Source organism: Lissotriton helveticus, chromosome 7, assembly GCF_964261635.1.
Source record: "Lissotriton helveticus chromosome 7, aLisHel1.1, whole genome shotgun sequence".
NCBI lineage: Eukaryota > Metazoa > Chordata > Amphibia > Caudata > Salamandridae > Lissotriton > Lissotriton helveticus.
In genome coordinates this window covers 123222584-123243317 of record NC_136068.1, presented here as the reverse complement: position 1 = coordinate 123243317, position 20734 = coordinate 123222584, and the positions used below count along the sequence as shown (strand labels likewise).

At 43.7% G+C, this 20734-nt stretch overlaps 1 protein-coding gene across 1 annotated transcript in view; it reads left to right on the top strand.

Moving 5' to 3' along the window:
• Positions 1 to 19060, top strand: part of PRPF6 (pre-mRNA processing factor 6) — a 206468-nt gene extending 187408 nt beyond the window's left edge. Inside the window, exon 21 of the mRNA XM_078651660.1 lies at positions 18841 to 19060. Within this exon, the coding sequence (XP_078507786.1) occupies positions 18841 to 18993 (153 nt within the window). The 3' untranslated portion in view covers positions 18994 to 19060. The remainder of the gene's footprint in view (positions 1 to 18840) is intronic.
• Positions 19061 to 20734: the final 1674 nt, after the last annotated feature.

Genomic DNA, 20734 nt, shown 5'->3' with positions numbered 1-20734 from the left:
ATCTATGCACAGCATAGTGAATCCAGAAAGATTCACGCTGCAAAACGAATAGTTTTCTTACCTGTCGGTATAGTTTTGCAGCTTTAAGATCTTTCTGGATTCACTAGCGAACCCACCCACCTACGCCAGAAAGATGAGGCTGGAGAGAGAAGAGGTGGTTACCAAAAAAAAAAAGGATTTTAAAAGTACAAAGCGGTAAAATATCACCTAAATAGAACATTGCCATTACTTCGATAACGAAATAAACACGGAAAAAAAGAACCCGAAGATGGCGCCCAAGAGTGGGAGCTTCCGCAGGAAGCATGTCGACGTCACCGGAAATGCACCCAGGAGGTGTGACGCCGACGCCCACCTGGGTTACGAAAGAATAAAAAAAAAAGAAAAGACTACGAATCCGGACCCAACCACAAGACCGCGGAATAATGCACAGCATAGTGAATCCAGAAAGATCTTCAAGCTGCAAAACTACACCGACAGGTAAGAAAACTATTCGTTCGTTGGCCTGCGCCTTCTCTAGACGCGAGTTCATACAATGGACCAAATAGTGTTGTTTAACCAAATCTTCATATTCAAGACAGATGTTCTATAGTTCTGAGAGACCTATAGTCTTGAAAATTTCTCTCAGATGGAGAGCCAAGAAATCTGATCTGCACTGTCAAGTGACAGACAATCATTAATGTACGGAATTTCAAGACCAGCCTCCGGTGTTCCCCCAACATTTGATCCACAATAGTAGTGGTGCAAGCTTGATCAAATCCTCCAGGTATGGCATTCTAAGTTCCTCATGGAACTGATAATAATCTACACAAGAAACAATTTTTTGCTCTTTGGAGGATCCCTGCTTTGCACTAGCCCCCGGCACCATATACCCCCACTGAGATACATTTACTCTCGTATAAATGCATTTCTGTAGTTGCTTTATGCTGTAACCTATGTGCAAATCTGAATATGGACTCAATGTTTCTCTAAAAGTGCTACGTTCTAGAGGTTAGTAATGCTTTCCAGTAAAAATAATTTACTAAAAAGAATACCTACATTAAACGATTTCACGTTTGCTAATTGAGAATCACCCATAACAAAACACTTGGACTTTGTGCTTGGACCATCGCAGGTCATGATATAAATTTTTGAAACATTTACCTGCAGGCCCAAGTCATTCATGTGGGATAAAAACAAAAGGGTCTGGAGTCCTTTTGTCATGCGGGCCAAGAGCACTACAGCATCCGCGTATAACAAAATGGGTGTTAGTCATCAGCCAACTGATGGAGTTAATCAAGGAAAAAGAAAATGGCAGGCCTCACCTCAAGGTTCGGACATCACACAATCTACCGGCTGCACCTGTATTACCACTAAATAGTGAAATCATCTAACAATGATCAATTCCATCCAAGTTAGCGAAAAGTATTCTTTTATTTGTCAGTTATGCACAAAAATATACATTACTTTTGAACAATTACCTTTGTGATGTATTCCTATAGGTTCTGTATCGATCCCCCTATTCCTGACCCTATTCTGGTTAACAAACTAACAAGTTAACTAGCAGCCATCCCATGAGGCAGAAAACCCCCATGATGCAGGAACCGTTATCTGATAAAGCCACACTACGGCACAGGAACGTGTTATCTGATTAGGTCATAACGCTTGCCATCTAATTAGCCAAGCGATATTCCTCCAGCCCCTGATAAGGCATACGGAGTTCTCAAAACAAATCAAACCTATGACAACCTGGGAAAAACCCTGCGGCCATTGTTTTGATTTCACCGAGAACTTCAGCAAAAGAATGTGCTAACGACCTGGTCGTATGACATCCTTATTGACGTATCTATGTCCATCCTTACGTCAATCTCGGCACCTTAAAGGTATAAATATTACCGATATTGCCCTATGCAAACACACGCGGTGGTGACGAGATCGGAGCAGCCAGACTTGCCGAAGCCCAGAGCAGAGCAGACCCCGCTGGCGCAGCCCCGCCTTCCTGACGCGCTGAGAATGAGAAGCTGTCTTTTCTCCTGCCGAGAAATCCAGCTCCGGCGCTTCCGGGTAGCCCTCGCAGGCAGCCTGGGATATCGAGACCAGAGACGAGAGATACCATCCCTCATCCATCCTAGATTCCAGGTACAGAACTGAATAACCCCTCACAGAGAATTCTTTAGTCAGTCACTTGGCAAAACAAACTTAACTTAAACTGTAACTTTCTATTCCCGCCCACGCATTAGACTTAGGTCAGGTACACGGGGTAGGCGTAGTTAGAAACACCAGTTGAGTACGAGTAGTCAAATGTATATGTGTATGTAATATATCTTATTCATTTTAAACCTTCATATGGCTTAGAAACCATATCAATGTTTTTACAGTATTATTTTATACTTCTGCTTTTAATGTATGCACTTTACTTAACCATAAGTATTGCAATAATATCGATCCATTTCTCTTGTATGAGAAAAGAGACTGATCAATAAATAACATCTTTTATTGAACATGCCCGTCTCTTCCTTTTCTCTACAATCTGATGAGACTAAGAATGCACGTACTGACTGAGTACAATAAATTGCCTTTTGTTCACACGACTCTCGAGATACACTCTTGATTAGGGGAGAGCAAAGTTGTCATGTTCTATGGTTGTCAGAAACTAAATCCCTTCTTGTCTATCCAGGGAGGTTCAACTCCTCCTTGCCTATTCGAGAAAGTTTCTAGTGAACTCTGAGCTAGCTGGCAAACCCAAAACTTTAAGTCTAATATCGACAGTAGTAGACCTAGTTAACGTCTGGTCTAGGCCTATACTATTGAAGGTATTATTCCAATGCGCAGAGCCTATTGGGATAATAGGAACTACACTACATGGCGCCCAACGCGTTTGGAAGGGCAATAAAACTAACGTAAGACATTTAGAGTAACTCAGTCGTGCTTTCTCACTCAGACCCCTTTTCCCATAATACTCCAAAGACGTCTGGAGTGGGTGAAAGGTAATATCCGCCAAACCTCGCAGGAGGAAACTCCTATGTATGGTACTTGGTTTAGTCAACGTTGAAGGATAAACCGTTCCAAAATATTGTGCATCTAATCTTTGTTTCCATAAGAAACCTGATCTGCAAACAAACAAAGTAACCATCCTGTCGGTAGACAGTGATGATGAAAGAGAGGCAGTTAGATTAGCAACTGAACTCGCAGCAGCTGATACTGCACTGCAAGAAGCAGACCAGGATATAATACTCATCCCGGTCATCAAAAGGAAATCTATAACCTTAAAACTTATAGAAAATGGACTGACACCTAGAGGTGGTACAGTCATATTCGTAATTGAGGCACACGAATATCGGCAGACAGAGGTATACTATTCATGGATACATTTTCCAGCAGCAAATGCTGTAACAAAGTACTTCCACTATTACAAAACAGAGGAGCCTCCTGAAGAGTATACTCCTTTCGAGGAGGTGGAAGTACCACTTAAATTTCAAGAGCACCTGCTCTTATTTAATGGCGCCCTAAAACACAATAATCACATCACCAGGCTCGGTCCTTTAGGTAGACCAGGAGCAACGTGGCCGGTCCTAGCCGGATACACACCACATCCAGAGTTCGAAAGAATGCCTGCAGCAGATCTTTTAGTACAACTAAAACAATTAATAAAGATACATAGACAATTAGTCCAATATGTGATGCGGACTTCAACAATTCAGCCAGCAATTAAAATTCCACAGCTGACCCCTCACCAGGGGAACACAAATAAAATTACACCACAGAACATACAATCCTGCCTAGGTAAAGTACCAGCTAAACGGGAACAAATACCATTCTGGTTAGCACAAAAAATCACCCAAATAGAGGCTGTGTTTCCAGACACCACCCCGTTAGAAAAACACAGGATTCTGACTATCTGTCTTCCAATGGGAATCGCACCACACATTGAGGACTGTGACACTTGGGGTACAGTCTTTGCTTCCATCTACACAAAAACGCACGGTGTTCCATCCATTTCGGTAATACCAGATGTGCTGAAACAAATTCAAGACGAATATGGTCCAGAACCCGCTTTAACTCTTGGTATGAAATTACTAAAAGACTTCAAGCAGGTCTCGGCTATATTATTAGCCAACATAAAGGGAGAAGCAGCAAACGTGGCGATCCGCCAGAGGCTAAAAGAGACAGATATAGCAGACCAACCAGCTGAAATTGCCAGAATCATAGAAAAATCCTACGAGGAACTAGGTAGAGATAGTTTAGGTGGAATACCAGTAAAACCACAACTGATTGAAAGTCCTGAAAAAATATTTTTTAATAATAACTCAACATCACAAAAAAAGAGCTGGGATGGAAACAAACAATCCAATCCTAAAGAAAAGAAATTCCAGTCCAGAGGAAGGTCTCCTAGGCGAAGAGAAAAATCTCCGAACCAAAGACACAGGTCACCCCAGAGTGACCCCTCTGGGAAAAGATATAACCTTCGAAATAGGGATAATATAAAGAAGCCTGATAGATATGAAGACATTGATACACGTCCCTCTCAATCTTTTCAGGTTTCCTCGCAGAAATCGGAAAGAAGAGGACGATCAGAACAAAGAGAAGAGCACGCCAAGTCCAAAGACAAGGAACCTGCTCAGCTAAAAAAGAAATTACAATTTCCAAAAAAGAAGGTAGCCAGTATCAAGGTAGTTAACAATGCCGAGAATACTGAGGACACAACTGAAAAACGGAGAATGGGCTCAGACAATGCTAGACAGCGCAGCAGAAGTGAGCATAGCTCGCAAAGTCCTTATGAATCATCTGGAGACAGTGTACACGAATGAATATCTTCAAGTGGAAACTGCAGACACCAGAGTTAGCAAACCTCACAAAATATATGAAATAACTTTACGTGTAGAGGGGGATAAGACTAGAAAAATAAGGGGACTATTTTGGGATAATCTCTCCAAGGGCTATGACATCCTTCTAGCTGAAAAAGACTGGCCACCAGAGTTTGTCAGGGATTGCCCTCATGGCGAAGAAATAATTATGCTTGCCTTCTTAAATCACATCCCAATTCATAAAAAATACACACTTGCTAGAAAGTGGGCAGTAGCCCTAGCTCCTGCTTTATATAAAAATCACGTAGGATGGGATGAGGACTCTCCTCCTCACAAAATCCAGTTAAAATCATAACCTACTGCACAGAGGCAGTACCCAATTAAGCAAGAAGCTAAAAAACAGGTAAAAGAAATCCTAGATCAGCTAGAATACCAGGGGGTGATTGAAACTTGCACCTCACAAATGAACAACCCTTTGTTTCCGGTCTCCAAACCAGACAATTCATATCGTCTAGTTTCGGATTACCGACACCTTAACTCATGTTGCAAAACTTTTGCAGTGCAAAACTCGCATAGTGCTGCACTAATGAATAACATAGTGCGCAAAAAATACAAAACAACATTAGACATCTCTAATGGATTCTTTTGTCAAAACATAGCACCAGAGAGCAGATATTTGTCTGCATTCTCAATAAATGGCACTCAAAAACAATTCTGTCGGTTAGCCCATGGGTACAAGAACAGCCCGGGAGTATTCTCAGCGAGAGTAACAGAATTACTACAAACATATGACGACGAAGCATTATCGTATGTCGACGACATATACTTAACAGATGATGACTTGGAGACTCACTTGAAGAGAGTGAACACCATAATACTTGGGTTCGCAGCAGAGGGTTACAAATTCAACTTTAAAAAATCAAGAATTGCCCATCTGACAGTCCTGTTCTTAGGATATGAATTATCAAGTGAAGGCAAAAGCCTGGCTGACAATTTTCTAGAGAAATGTGCCGTACTCCAAGCACCTAGAACACTAAAAAACCTACAGTCAATTCTAGGCTTCCTAAATTTCGGAAGAACATACATTGCAAATTACGCAGAAAGGGTCAAACCCCTTTATGATCTAATAAAACCAGATTTTAAAAGAACCAATTGGACTCAAATACACACAGAAATTCTGAGATCCTTACAAACAGACATGCTAATTAAAACAAAATTAGAAACACGTGATAACACACGCAATCTTGTGATTCGAGTCATCCCAGGAAGATGCGGATTCACATACATGACCTCTAATGAGGGAGAAAAGGTACCAATTGCATTCAAATCACACTTGTACACAGAAGCTGAACAGAAATTCAGCATTAAAGAAAAAATTGTTCATGCAGTTCAAACCGCAATAGCTAGAGAAAAAGATCAAGCTGACGGTAGACGTATCACAGTCAGAACAGCAGAATCAGCCTTTGAGGCATTAACAACACCGTGTAATTTACCAACAACAACATTGAATCCGGAATGGATACAATGGGTGAATTCCATTACAACGGACAAAGTATACTACTACTTTGATCCAGAACTAGAGGAACTAAAAAATCTAGAATATGAAAGAACATTCCCTCTGCCAATCGACATTCTGCCCTTACGACAATACGCTTGTGTAATCTATACAGACGGACATGCTCAACCCTCCGTTTGGGGAGAACAAGCATACAACCCAACATGTGAGATTACAAAAGAAGTGTGGCGCGGAGGTAAACTAAGACCTCTATTAACAAAAACACACTCAGTAGAAACTAATTCAGAACAACAGACTGAAATAATAGCATTGAAAATGGCGCTAGATAATGCGGATCGCGAATTCCCGACACTTATAGTGTCCGATTCATATTACTGCGTCAAATCATATAACAACGATTTGCAGACATGGTTTCAAAACGGTTACAAAGATGACACAGGTGCAACAATAAAGCAAAAACTGCTTTGGGAACAAATAGCTCTTTTACAAAAAGAACTACCAAAGACTCACGTGACACACTCACTGAGTCATCAGCGTGATGGCGTTCACGTTGCAGGGAATTCATTGGCTGAGACAGCCACAGCGGTAGCAACTAAATCGGCTTCCGTAGTTCGAAAAAAGCGTACAGTGAAGTATATTGACGGTGAAACAGTGCTGGCAGTGAAAACGTCATCAAAAGGTGACTGCTCAGCGCTACCGATCAACTATCCACTCAATTATACATACATAATCGATGCAAACTCCGTCCCTTTTGCTCGAATCCCTGGAGTGGGGGATAGAGTGATTCCAAACATGGACAGGAGAAACTTGTTAATCGCAGACGCACATATGGGCGAGGGTCTCAGACACCTCAAACTAAAAGATTCTCTGGAAGAATTACAATCAAGGTACTGGTGGCCAGGCATGAGCCTGCATCACACCATGTTTGTAAAAAAGTGCCCCAACTGCAACAGGAATCGCAGTGGTGAGAGAAACGGTGTAATACCGTGTCGTTTCACTCCAGAAAAAATCAACAGTAAAAAGCAAGGCTTGCGATTAACATATACAGGCTAGTTCCCACTTATAATGTAGATCACCAGCACTCGGCTGACGTCTGGACTGTTATACAAAGATTTGCGAGTCTAAATGGCATATACGCTAAGAGCATGCTACGTTTGACCATTGTTTTCACTCTAGCCCTCCAGCCTGAGGGGAAACATGGCCAAATGAGCATAGCACAGCGGGAATCTTCTCACTTCCTTCCTGAGGGATACGGGATGGTGTAAAGAAAAAACCAAGGCATAAAGCAATCTATAACGGAAAGGATATTAGGTTCGGGAGCTGGGTGGGTCAAACATCTAATAAGTGTCCAACATAGTCTAAATAACCTGCCAAGAAATTCTCTGAAGGGATTCAGTCCGTACGAATTATTATTTGGAACTAGGATGTTAATCTCTGACCTTGACAGTCAGACTTCAGTGGTAAAGGAAAAAAGCTTTGATATCAAAGATCGTTTGGCTATTTTACAGGACTTAAACGAAACAAGAAAAGACCTGAGCAACATAAAGTTGAAACAGCAGCCAACAACCACTGAAGAACCACCACCTGTCCCAGCAAGACCTGTCTGGATTCCAAAAGTCGGGGATCTAGTCAGAGAAAAGATCGCGGTAAAGAAGGAATTTGGGCCTTCTTACAGAAAAGCAGTTCCTGTCTTGTCTGTCAACGGGACAAGATCAGTAGTACTACCGCCGCTTGCTGGTAAAAAGGAGAACCGAGTTGTATCCATCGACCTGGTAAAACCACAATCATGTGGCCGATAACAAATAGTAGGCCAAGTGGACTCCCCATAAGTAGCAGAACACCAAGGTTCGCTACCAGTACAGAGGTCCTAACAAAGAGGCTAATCACATTCGAAACGCCTACAGAAGAACGACAAGGACTATGCAACAATGCAATGGAACTTAGACCTCTGAACACCCAAATAAAAACATTTAGCAGAGACACACCAACCTATAATGAAGTAACAAACGACTATGCAAGAAACAGTAATCCTGAAGCAATTGGAACAATTGACAGAACTGCATCCGGCTACTTCATAAACTTCGATGATTCCTCCGAAGGCTTCACTGAATCAAAAACACAGCCATCATCAAAAACCTTTAAAGATAAAGCTAAAGAACTTTTGAAACAACTGAAAGAAACATATCTGATTTCTCCATGGATTGAATTTTGGGTGGGTTTTGGTGCATTTATCCTCATACTTTGGCTCATCATGATACTAACTTTGGGACGCTTCATTGAGGGAAAATATGCTAAAATGGACACAGCAAGTCAGAAAATCAACTTGATCCTCAAACCACACACATCTTCACACGTCGAGAAAAGATAACTTTCTTCAGTCAACTTCACAGCCAATCCTATACCGGGTGGGGTAGCATGGGACAACACTGACTACGAAATCTATGGTCCGGTTGAAATCCTGAAATATCCACACCAAATTAAAATCTCATTGAGTGACTTCGTAAAACCAAGCACATTTGCTGATGATTGGGACTTTGAAAGTATAAACAATATGATGTCTGACTTAGTGATGTCTGCTAAATTTACCAAACATGATTATTTGCAGGGTTCTACAAATTATGATAGTATGTATTGCTACAACCACTATGGTAACCATTTTTTACATAGATCTGCACAACCTAGAAATGTTTTAAATTATAATCAATGGGAACATTGTGCAACCCCTCCAAAAGGAAGCTCAAGAACCGTTTATGACAAATATTCATACTTTTCAGGTTTTAACATAAGTAATGCTGAAACATTTTATTTCAAATTGTCAAATAAGACAGGGACAAAGACCATGATAACCAACACAAAATTGATATATTCAGACTCATTCTTTGAACAAATGAATACTTTTGGTTTTGATTATTGGGACAAAAATGTTGAATTGAAAAGTGCTTGGGGCACAAAAGAATGGCAAGTACAGGGTATAGAATCTTTGTTTAGAGCCTGCATGATCCCAGAACAAATTATATTTTTAAATGACACTGTTCAACAAACTACCTGTCTTGGCTTAGCCAAAATCAAAGACTTAAATAAACCGTCTATTCCAAAACCAACAATGAACAGCAATAGCTCTACAGATGAGGAGATAGACATAAACTATGTATTAAACCAAAACAGAACACATCCAGATTGGAAACTGGTTGATCTGGCCCACAGATACTAATAACTGTCAAGACAGATTCCTGAACAAAACACAGGGGTTCAAAATGACCAGGCCAGACCCTAGATATCCCCAAAGACATCACCCAGGGATAATAACCACCTACAGTGTGGGCAAATTATGCCTTCAATGGCTACAAACTTCCACACTGGCAGAAATTAAGCAACACCTAACTTTACTTACTGATGGTGCTGACTTGCGTGATTTCACTATGGGACCACGCAAACAGCGTCAAAAGCGTTTCATAGCAGCCTCTGTATATGCAGCATACAATGAGGCCTGGAAGGTTACTCAAATTGAGACAGCAGAAAGGATACGGGAAATTGACCGTATTAATTTGGAAAAATCACTTTCTGTAGTGGACAATGGGTTAATGACTCTGTCCTCCAGAATTTTTTCTCTGGACAGCATTGTGTCTTCAGCAATCGACATAATATCGCAAGACTTACTGTTGTTACAACACGGTCAGTCTCAATTGCGTTCTATTGTACAGCTTGGCTGGACGTTACAAAATCTGCGTTCAGGCTATGTGCCTTGGCGTTTAATCAACACAACGTCACTTTTCAATATCTTTAACCTTACTGATAAACAAATCAGTATGGCCCAGAAGGGTGCTGATTATACAATCATGAGCATTGAGAAACTCGAAAGATTACCAGTGACAATGTCAGAACGACCTGTCAGTGAATGGATAATACATGGGATAATTAAAATTCCAATATCAACCTTCAGGTTTTAATACTGCCAAAAATATATACAGGCTGGCATGTACGAAAAATTGGGAAAAGGGTACATTAAAACAACATGGAACCTGCCCTATTCACATGCATGTGTCAGTAATAAAGGACAGAAAGTGTTTCTTAGTGGCAATAATTGTGCGATGTCACTAAGCGGTACACTTCTGTGTAACGGAATTAGTTTGCATGGAGCCTGTGAAGGGAACTCAAATAACCTTTCATGTCACCAGCTAGGCACACCTGCTACAGAGATAGAACCATTCTTTCAAAGACTCTATAATGGGAGTTACATTCTAATTGTGGACCGCAGATGCTGTAGTCTTATGCCCGGGACTCCTTATCTCGTAACTACGACTGCGAAGGTCAAGTGCTGTGGACGCTTATTGTTCCCCAGCTCCTTTCCAGACAGGGAGGCAAGGGCATGGCCCAACTTGAAAATTACTTCTATTCGAATAGATACTTTAGCAGAATGAAAACAGTGCTTCTTCAGACGCCGACAAGGCTCACGTCATCAAAAGAAACGTATGATCTCCTAGTCGCAAGGACGACTGCAGAGATACATTCATTGTTATCGACTAATTCCCCCATACATTTCGCAGAAATCCTGAATGAAATCTTAAATATTTCTGATACCAGTGGAGTCTCAAAAGTATTTAAGACAGTATTTTCGATGGCATTAACACCATTCAAAGCCATACTGGGTATTTTTCCAGATTTCGTCCATTCGATTTTTGGCGGACTTCCCCTCATTTTAGGACTAATTGCAGGAATCCTATTCTTAGTCCTTATATTTCGTTATGGCAAACCATGTCACAGACAAAACACCTGCGACAAGGGAAGAAACAATCCTAGCCATTGGATACCGGGACCGGATATCAAAAGTCCTGGGACTATCCCGGCTTAGAGACCTGAACATGACTTGGTTTCTTTCATTTCGACCAATGTGGCATCGATGTGTTTTACCTGTATTAAGGTGCCTTCTATGCGGAGAAGAATGCGTGTTAGACACCTGTCTGACGCTACAATCGGATGCGCCAATGGATGCAGAAACATTGTTGAGTCCAACAAAGGCTCATGCTTTGTGCTGCCCTCAACGGCTACCAGTCCTGATGACGGCATTCGTGGAAGCTTCACCACTACAATTAAGGGGTAGTGAAGTTCAAAATGAAAGCAGCATCGATCAGGTACGACCTTCTGTCAGCAATCCAAATCAGAATGTCAATGGAGACAATCATGCGCACGAATGCATGGTTACACCTATTTCCGAGTTAGTGGAACTCTCCCAGGAAGCTGTTGACAACTTTTTCGAGAGTCTAAATGATATGATGTTCTCACCAGAGCAGAAATAGAGACTTTTGAGCAAGCTCGTACACGGCGTTCCCTGAATTTGGCCTTCAACTAGAAAAGCGAAATACCATGAACTTTTTTCCCTCCAGTTCACGGACAGCAATTTTTTCAGCAGCCCCAAAATATTTTTGCATATTTTTCGGGACACTATCTTCTGCTTAAAGTAAGAACTATTCTTAGAGAACTAAGATTTCTACTTTTAGATAGCTTATAGACATTAGCTGCCCGCTGGTATGTTCATAATTATTTTATTCTGTGATGGAATGGTCTCGAACTTTTTTCTGTATTAAGAGCCGTTTCATGTGTAAATTCTCATATACCATTTAGCAATAATGTATACAAATGCGTGATTACTTTAGCATTATTTCACAGCTTGAGTGCATACAATACATGTAAATGCTTTTTTCCGTATATTTGATAATTTCAAAATGCATTTATGTATTTTGGGGTGGTAAGGTATACACGATACTCTACCGTATGTTTTACTATGCATAGATTAGTAAATATGTCCATAGTTAGCGTGTAGTGGGTGTGATGTATTCCTATAGGTTCTGTATCGATCCCCCTATTCCTGACCCTATTCTGGTTAACAAACTAACAAGTTAACTAGCAGCCATCCCATGAGGCAGAAAACCCCCATGATGCAGGAACCGTTATCTGATAAAGCCACACTACGGCACAGGAACGTGTTATCTGATTAGGTCATAACGCTTGCCATCTAATTAGACAAGCGATATTCCTCCAGCCCCTGATAAGGCATACGGAGTTCTCAAAACAAATCAAACCTATGACAACCTGGGAAAAACCCTGCGGCCATTGTTTTGATTTCACCGAGAACTTCAGCAAAAGAATGTGCTAACGACCTGGTCGTATGACATCCTTATTGACGTATCTATGTCCATCCTTACGTCAATCTTGGCACCTTAAAGGTATAAATATTACCGATATTGCCCTATGCAAACACACGCGGTGGTGACGAGATCGGAGCAGCCAGACTTGCCGAAGCCCAGAGCAGAGCAGACCCCGCTGGCGCAGCCCCGCCTTCCTGACGCGCTGAGAACGAGAAGCGGTCTTTTCTCCTGCCGAGAAATCCAGCTCCGGCGCTTCCGGGTAGCCCTCGCAGGCAGCCTGGGATATCGAGACCAGAGACGAGAGATACCATCCCTCATCCATCCTAGATTCCAGGTACAGAACTGAATAACCCCTCACAGAGAATTCTTTAGTCAGTCACTTGGCAAAACAAACTTAACTTAAACTGTAACTTTCTATTCCCGCCCACGCATTAGACTTAGGTCAGGTACACGGGGTAGGCGTAGTTAGAAACACCAGTTGAGTACGAGTAGTCAAATGTATATGTGTATGTAATATATCTTATTCATTTTAAACCTTCATATGGCTTAGAAACCATATCAATGTTTTTACAGTATTATTTTATACTTCTGCTTTTAATGTATGCACTTTACTTAACCATAAGTATTGCAATAATATCGATCCATTTCTCTTGTATGAGAAAAGAGACTGATCAATAAATAACATCTTTTATTGAACACGCCCGTCTCTTCCTTTTCTCTACAATCTGATGAGACTAAGAATGCACGTACTGACTGAGTACAATAAATTGCCTTTTGTTCACACGACTCTCGAGATACACTCTTGATTAGGGGAGAGCAAAGTTGTCATGTTCTATGGTTGTCAGAAACTAAATCCCTTCTTGTCTATCCAGGGAGGTTCAACTCCTCCTTGCCTATTCGAGAAAGTTTCTAGTGAACTCTGAGCTAGCTGGCAAACCCAAAACTTTAAGTCTAATATCGACAGTAGTAGACCTAGTTAACGTCTGGTCTAGGCCTATACTATTGAAGGTATTATTCCAATGCGCAGAGCCTATTGGGATAATAGGAACTACACTACACCTTGCATAATTCACAACATAGCTCATAGCATCTGTACATTTCCATTATTTTATATAATTATTTAATGATTGCTAACAACACAATACAGTCTCAAACATACAAAGCAGTCATACCTCATACACACTCATAAAAAGTCCTGCGAGGTAGGAGAAGGACCTTCCACCTGCTCTGGTCCTGTAGAAGCGTGGACAGTGGCTAAGGAGAGGTGGGCTTAGTGGAGGTTTCTCTTGGGGGCATGGAAGGAGATGCTGTTGTTGAGGTTTTGGGGTCTGGTATTGTGAAGGGCCATGTAGGCGTGCATGGTCAGCTTGGAAGTTATGGTTCTATCGACGGGGAGCCAGTGGAGGTCACTGAGGTGTTGGGTGATGTGGTTGTGCCATGTGATATTGAGGATTAGTCTGGCTGCAGAGTTCTGGACAGTCTGGAGTTTGCGGAGGAGGTTTTTGTTGATTCCAGTGTACAGGACGCTGCCATAGTCCAGTCTACTGGTGACAAGTGTGTGAGTGACTGTTTTCCTAGAGTCAAGGGGCATCCACTTGAATGTCTTGCATAGTTAGCAGAGGGTGTTGAGCATGCAGAGGAGACCGCGTTGATCAGGCGATTCATAGTGAATGATAAGTCTAGTATGATGCTGAGGTTACGTGCATGGTCCATTGGGGTGGCTGAGTTTCCGGGGGCCACAAGGTGGTGTCCCATGCGGAGGGGGGGGGGGGGGGGGGGCGAGGAGGAGAACTTCTGTTTTCTCCGAGTTGAGTTTCAGGCAGCTTTTCCTCATCCAGGTTGCAACAGCTTTCATCCCTTCTTGGAAGTTGTGCCTGGTGATGTCTGGTTCCTTGGTGAAGGAGAGGAAGAGTTGAGTGTCATCAGCGTAGGAGACGATGTTGAGCCTGTGGTTTCTGACGATGGTTACTTGGGGAGCCATGTCAACGTTGAAGAGAGTGGGGCTGAGGGAGTATCCTGGGGGTACTCCGCATCTGATCTCTGTTGGTTCTGAGAGGGAGGGCGGGAGTCTTATTCTCTGTGTTCTGCCTGTGAGCAATGATCGTAACCAGTCTCGGGCCTTTCCTTGGATGCTGGCGTCATAGAGCCTGGTGGCTAGTGTGCAGTGGGAGACGGTGTCGAGGGCTGCTGAAAGGCCCAGGAGGATGAGGGCTGCCATTTGGCCTTGGTCGAGGAGGGTGTGGATGTAGTCTTTGGTGGCGAGGAGGGTGGTCTTGTTGCTGTAGTTGTTGCGGAATCCAGATTGAGAAGTGTCTAGGATTTTGGTTTCGATGAAGTGTGCCTGCTGGTTGTTGCGAAAGGGAGCAGTGATATGGGCCTGAAGTTCTTGAGGTCCGTCGGGTCTTCCTTTTGCATAGGTAGGAAACCTTCAGTGCTCTAGTATTATACTTTGCATTTCATTATTCCATTTTGTATTAGTTGTGACTCTTCTTAATTCTTCTATAAAAAAAAATGGAGTATTGTTATGTAAAGTCTCCTAAGATTATTTTGCATCTTGGAGATTTTGTAAGATGCAATCTCTACTGCGTTGCAGCTATCGACAGAGGCTCCATTATCTATTTTGGCTCTAATTCTGATCCTGTGCTAGAGCAGGGTGCAGCCTAAGATAATAAAGAGGATGAGGAGGAAAAAGTCTTGCTCCCTCAATTACAGTGATGATGCCTTATTCCTTGATTTACAATACACAAGTTGGCTTGATACCTCCATTGAGACAAAGGTTGCCTCACCACATGGGCCGCCAACGGAAGTAAGTGCCGCATTTGTATGGTTGGTTTGTAGGGTAGCTAAAGTACTATGATTACAGCTACCCTCCATTGAAAATAAAACAAATGTTTTGACAGAAATTCTATAGCCTGGGCTAGCAATGTCTGAGCCCTTCCATTTATTGATGCCTTCACAGAAAACTTGATAGTTACTTGGTTGAAACCCTTGTTCTCTAGCGTGATGCCATAGACGAGCACCTGTTGATCCGAACTTTCTCACCGAACACCCTATCCAAGACAGTCTTATTGTACAGGCCTCAACCAGTAAGGTGAACCCTAACTTGTTTCCAACCAATCCTCTGGATAGAAAGTCCATAAGGACTCGAAACCAGCAGGCGTCGTGCAAGCCAGCAAGGACATCAGTTCTCATCAATCAATCAGGATTTATAAACCACTGCTAATCACCCGATAGAGTATCAAGGCACTTGCAGGCCCCAGAGCCTTATTCGAACAACCTGTTCTTGAGGGCCATTCGGAATTCCAGAAGGGAGGTGATGGTCCAGAGGAGCATGGGGAGGCCGTTCCAGGTCTTTACTGCAAAGTGGGAGAAGGCGCGTCCTCCACTTCTGCTTCGGTAGATGCGTGGAGTATGGGCAAGTGAAACGGAGGTGGAGCATAGTCTTTTTGAGGGTTGCTGGAAGTTCAAGCAGTGGTTAATGTAGGTTGGTCTTTGGTTGTGTAGAGCCTTGTGTGCATGGGTCAGCAGCTTGAAGTGGCATCTCTTCTGTATGGGGAGCTATTGGAGTTTCCTGAGGCAAAGTGTGATGTGGGTTCATCAGGGAAGGCTGAGGATGCCTGGCTGCGGTGTTCTGTATGGTCTGAAGTCTCTGTAGAAGGTGTGCTACGATTCCTATGTAGAAGGCATTGCTGTAGTCCAGTCGGCCGGCTGGTGATTAGGGCTTGGGTCATGGTGAGTCTCGTGTGTAGGGGTAGCCACTTGAAGATCTTGTGTAGCATGCGCAGAGTGAGGAAGCACGCGGGGGAGACGGCGTTTATCTGTGATTTCATGGTGAGCTTGTTGTCCATGATGATTCCGAGGTTTCTGGCTTGGTTGAAGGGAGTGGGAGCGGGTTCTAGATCTGATGGCCACTAGGAGTTGTTCCATGTGTTGCTGCTGTTGGCAAATATCAGTACTTTCGTATTGTCTGTGTTCAGCTGGAGGCAGTTGTTCTTCATCCAGTCTGTAACTTTAGTCATGCCTCTGTGGAAGTTGGTTCTGGTGGTGGTGCAGTCATCAGTGAGTCAGAGGATGAGTTGGGCGTCGTCTGTGTAGGAAATTATGTTGAGACAGTGGGATCTGACTATGTTGGCCAGCAGGGTCATATATGCGTTGAAGAGTGTGGGGCTGAGTGATGTGCCTGGGGGACACCTCAGGTGATCTTATTGGGTTTAAAGGTGAAAGGTGGGAGGTAAATCATTTGGGTTCTTCCGGTGAGTAAGGAGGTGGTCCACCTGAGCGCGTCCCCTTGAATGCCGATGTCTCTCGATCAGTGTGTGGTGGGATACTGTGTTGAAGGCTGCCAAGAGGTCGAGGAGGATCAAAACTGCGGTTTCTCCTCGGTCGAGGAGAGTTGGGTGTCATCGTGGCTGCAATCAGGGCAATTTCGGTGCTGTGATTGTTGCGGAAGCCAGATTGAGATGCATCGAGAAGCTGGTTTTACTCCAGGTGCGTCATGAATTGATTGTTGATCATCTTTTCCAGTACCATTGCTGGGAATGGGAGCAGGGAGTTTGGCCTGTAGTTTTTTAGTTTGCTGGGGTCAGCGTAGGGTTTTTTGAGTATTGGTCTAATTCTGGCGTGTTTCCAGGTGTCTGGAAATGTTGCGGTGGTGATAGAGGTGTTGAGTAGCGTGGTGAGTTCCTGGCCAATGCTTTGGGTTTCCAAGGTTGAAGATGTGGTGTGGGCATGGGTCAGTGGGAGCTCTCGAGTAGATGGATTTCATGGTGGAGATGGTATCCTGGGTGGAGAGGATGTTCCAGGTGGACAGTGTGTGGTTCATGTTGGTTACAGTCGTGGCGTAACTTTCGAGGAAGTCCACAGGTGTGAGTTGGGGTTTGAAGTTTCTGTATATGGTTGCGATCTTGTCGTGGAAGAAGTGGGTGAGATTGTCACACAGCTGGGACGGCATGCTGGCAGTGCTTGTTGCTGCGTCCGGGATCAAGGGTGTTGAGCTTGGCGACGGTGTATCTTTAAGGGGGGGCGGCGGGAGGCCCAAGGGTCTTGGCGCTGGGCGCGGACCGGTGCAGATGGGCTTTCCTTGGGCGCATGCACGTCTATGCTGCAGTCTGCATTAAGTAGGTCCTGGGGTGGGCACGGCTTCTGTTGGTGGGAAGAATGGTGAGTGGGAAAACCCGGCTGAGAATACCCAGCTGGAGAACTCTAGCAGCTGCGTTGTCATTGAATCAATCTGCATCATGCAGGAACTGGAGACCCGTGGCAAGCTAGATGTCCAGGTGCCTACCTATCTCATGATACAACAGCTAACACACTAATTTAGTTTTCCCTTAGTTCTAACTACAGAGTTGCCATTGAGAGGGTACCAGACTCCGAGAAAGATGGGGATTGTTAGTCCTGTACTTCATTGTCCCAAAAAGGACCCAGGCCTTTCTTGAGCCTCCAATCTGTGAACACCTCCCTGAGTAAGGACACATTCACAATGCTCACATTGGCCAAGATCCTATCTTCTCTGAGCCTGGGAGACTGGATGGTGTCCTTGAACTTGCAGGACGCCTATTTTCCTAAATACTTCCTGCAGTTCCAAAGGTGTTAGCTGCATTTGAAGGTGGGCTAGGTGCATTTTCAGTATGCCATGCGCCCCTTTGACCAGCCCTCCTTGGGTGTTCATAACAATGAAGACTGTGGTCGCTGCCCATCTTAGGAGGTCGTCAGTCTCTGTATTCCTGTACCTCAACGTCTGGCTGCTGAAGGCAGGTTCACCTCTGTCAGTCATGGACTTTTGACATCCTTGGCATTCACCATAAACAAGCCAAAGTGCCCCCTGATTCCCTCAAGAGGCTTTAATTACTTGGTCAACTGATCATTTTTGTGGGGTTCAGACATGGGTTGCCATCCTGCTTGGCCACGTCTCTTCCTTTAACCCCTCCTTCCCCTCTGATACTCTCCTCTGTGGCCCTTTCTTATTATTTTGTTTTGTAGGTCCAGGAAAAGTGTAAATAAGTAAGGAGAAGTGAAAGCCATAGGAGTTGAGGCAGCTGCTATTAGCCAACGTGGGGCCTCCCATGTGGCTGCCCCAAGGCACCTCTGTTGCATTCCCTTTTGTGAAGCAGATTTTAAGTAAAGCAGGGCAGCAACCAGTAGTGTCACTCAATCATTGCGAAAGCCCTTCTGTGCATAAAAGCAGCTTCCAAGTTGCCAAAATGACCCTGTTTGCCAGTGGCTTGTGCGTTTTTATGTCGTCCTTTATGATTTAAAAAATCCAGCTTTTGTTTTATATATTTACTTTTAATGGAGGGTGAGCACAGGTGCTATCGGTCTAATACAGGTACACTCTCTCAAGATTATGTAATGCTTTGTGGTGCTCTGTCTAATTTTTGGATGCCTTCCATCTCTTCTCCAGGAGCAGCAGGAGGATGTGCGAAAGCGATGTGAGAATGTGGAGCCCCGCCACGGTGAGCTGTGGTGTGCTGTCTCTAAAGACATTGAAAACTGGCAGCGGAAGATTGGCGAAATCCTCATCCTTGTGGCCAGCAAGCTCAAAAACACTTTCTGAAGAAATCTGTCTCTTTGTAAATTATTCTTTTCCTATGTATATTAAATGTCCACTTGTTTGAAAAATACGTTTGTGTCCTGTAAATGGCACAATGTGAAAATGATTGACTGTTCATGAGAGTTCATTGGCATTATAAAGTAGCTGGAGTACCGAGTATCTGAGGATAGAAGCTGTTGGTAAATGTTCATCAGTCCAATCGTCATCTCTCCCAGTTCTCTGATTTAATTTTTTTGTAAGCGGGAGGCATTAACCGTTAATAGATGCTTCAGCTATGTTCTAACTAGCGTGGATCTTTGTCATGGTGGCGCCATACATCTTCCTTGAGTAGCCAAGGCCTACTTTCAGTGGGCTAGACATGAGGAATGTTATGTTTTTTATTTTTATAACGATTAATCACCCGTGAAGATTTCCAGGTACTATGTGGCAGGTGTGTGAGACCTGGGGGCTTACTAGAAAAAGGCAGGTTTTCAGCTTCTTGGGAAAGTCAAGAAGAGAGCAGGAGGCTTTGATGTGCTGCAGGAGGTCGTTCCAGGCTTTTAGCGCTTGGTATGAGAAGGTGCCCCCCGCTCTGCTTCTGTGTATGCGTGGGGGGTGCTAGTGGGAAACCAGCAGAGCTGAGATGTCTGGAAGGTTGGTGGAAGTCAATGCGTTTGTTCACGTAAGCAGGGCTAATGATGTAGAGTGCTTGTTAGGTGTGAGAATGTATTACTTGAACAAACAAAGAGGCACGATATCCAGAGTATTATTTCAAAACAGGCACTCTGGAAGTAGTTCATAGCTAGGAATGTGCAAATCACTATAGTGCACTTCCTAGTTGTTCAGAATGCAAAGGCAGACTACCTCATCAGGACCAACCACGGAAACCATAAATGGACCCTAAACGACAAGGCGATAAATTGAATGTTCTGCAAGTGGGGGTTTTCACAGTCACATCCCTTTGCAGATACAAAAAATGCCTAGATGCTGCCAGGTATTACCGCAGAGGATGAGATTGGAATCCCCTTTTGCGCACCCAATCAGGGGACTTTCTGTACATATTTTCTCCGATAATCCTGATATCATCAGTACTTATCAAGCTGACTTATTGCAGGACCATGATACTCTTTAAGCTCTATAAGGACCATGCTAGTTGTGGTTCATCAATATCTTTCACCATTTGGAACAACGAAAGGTGGCCTGCAAACCGGGTCACCTTCACAAGTTCAGGAGCCAGAAACTGCACCCAACCTTCTAGCACTTAAAGTAATTACTTGGCTCAAGAACTCATCTAATGTACGAGTTACTTACCTTCGGTAACGATGTATCTGGTAGAGACTATTCTAGCCGCAGATTCCTTAACGTAGAATTACCTCCATGCGTGAGACTGGATCCGGAAAACTTTAACCACAGCATCGCTGCACGCCGGGGGGACGGTATCGCATGACTCCGCCCAGGCGTCGTCCGCGCAAGTGACGTTAGCGAGGTCGCATAAGTCCCACCCCAGCGCGCCTACGTCAGTTTTTTTCGGAGAACTTTTCCGCGCCACAACGCGGAGCCACCAGACAAACTGCGGGAACATGGGACCCTGGGAACAGTGTGCGAAATAGCAGAACATTTGGAAAAAGGAATGGTGAGGAACAACACCATAAGGATAAGGAGTAGTGCTAGACACTGCAGTACCCAAGGGCAGGGAAAAGAATAAAGGACAGAGCCCAGCACTGAACCACCACCCTGCCAGAAAGTAGACAGTACCCCCTTGAGA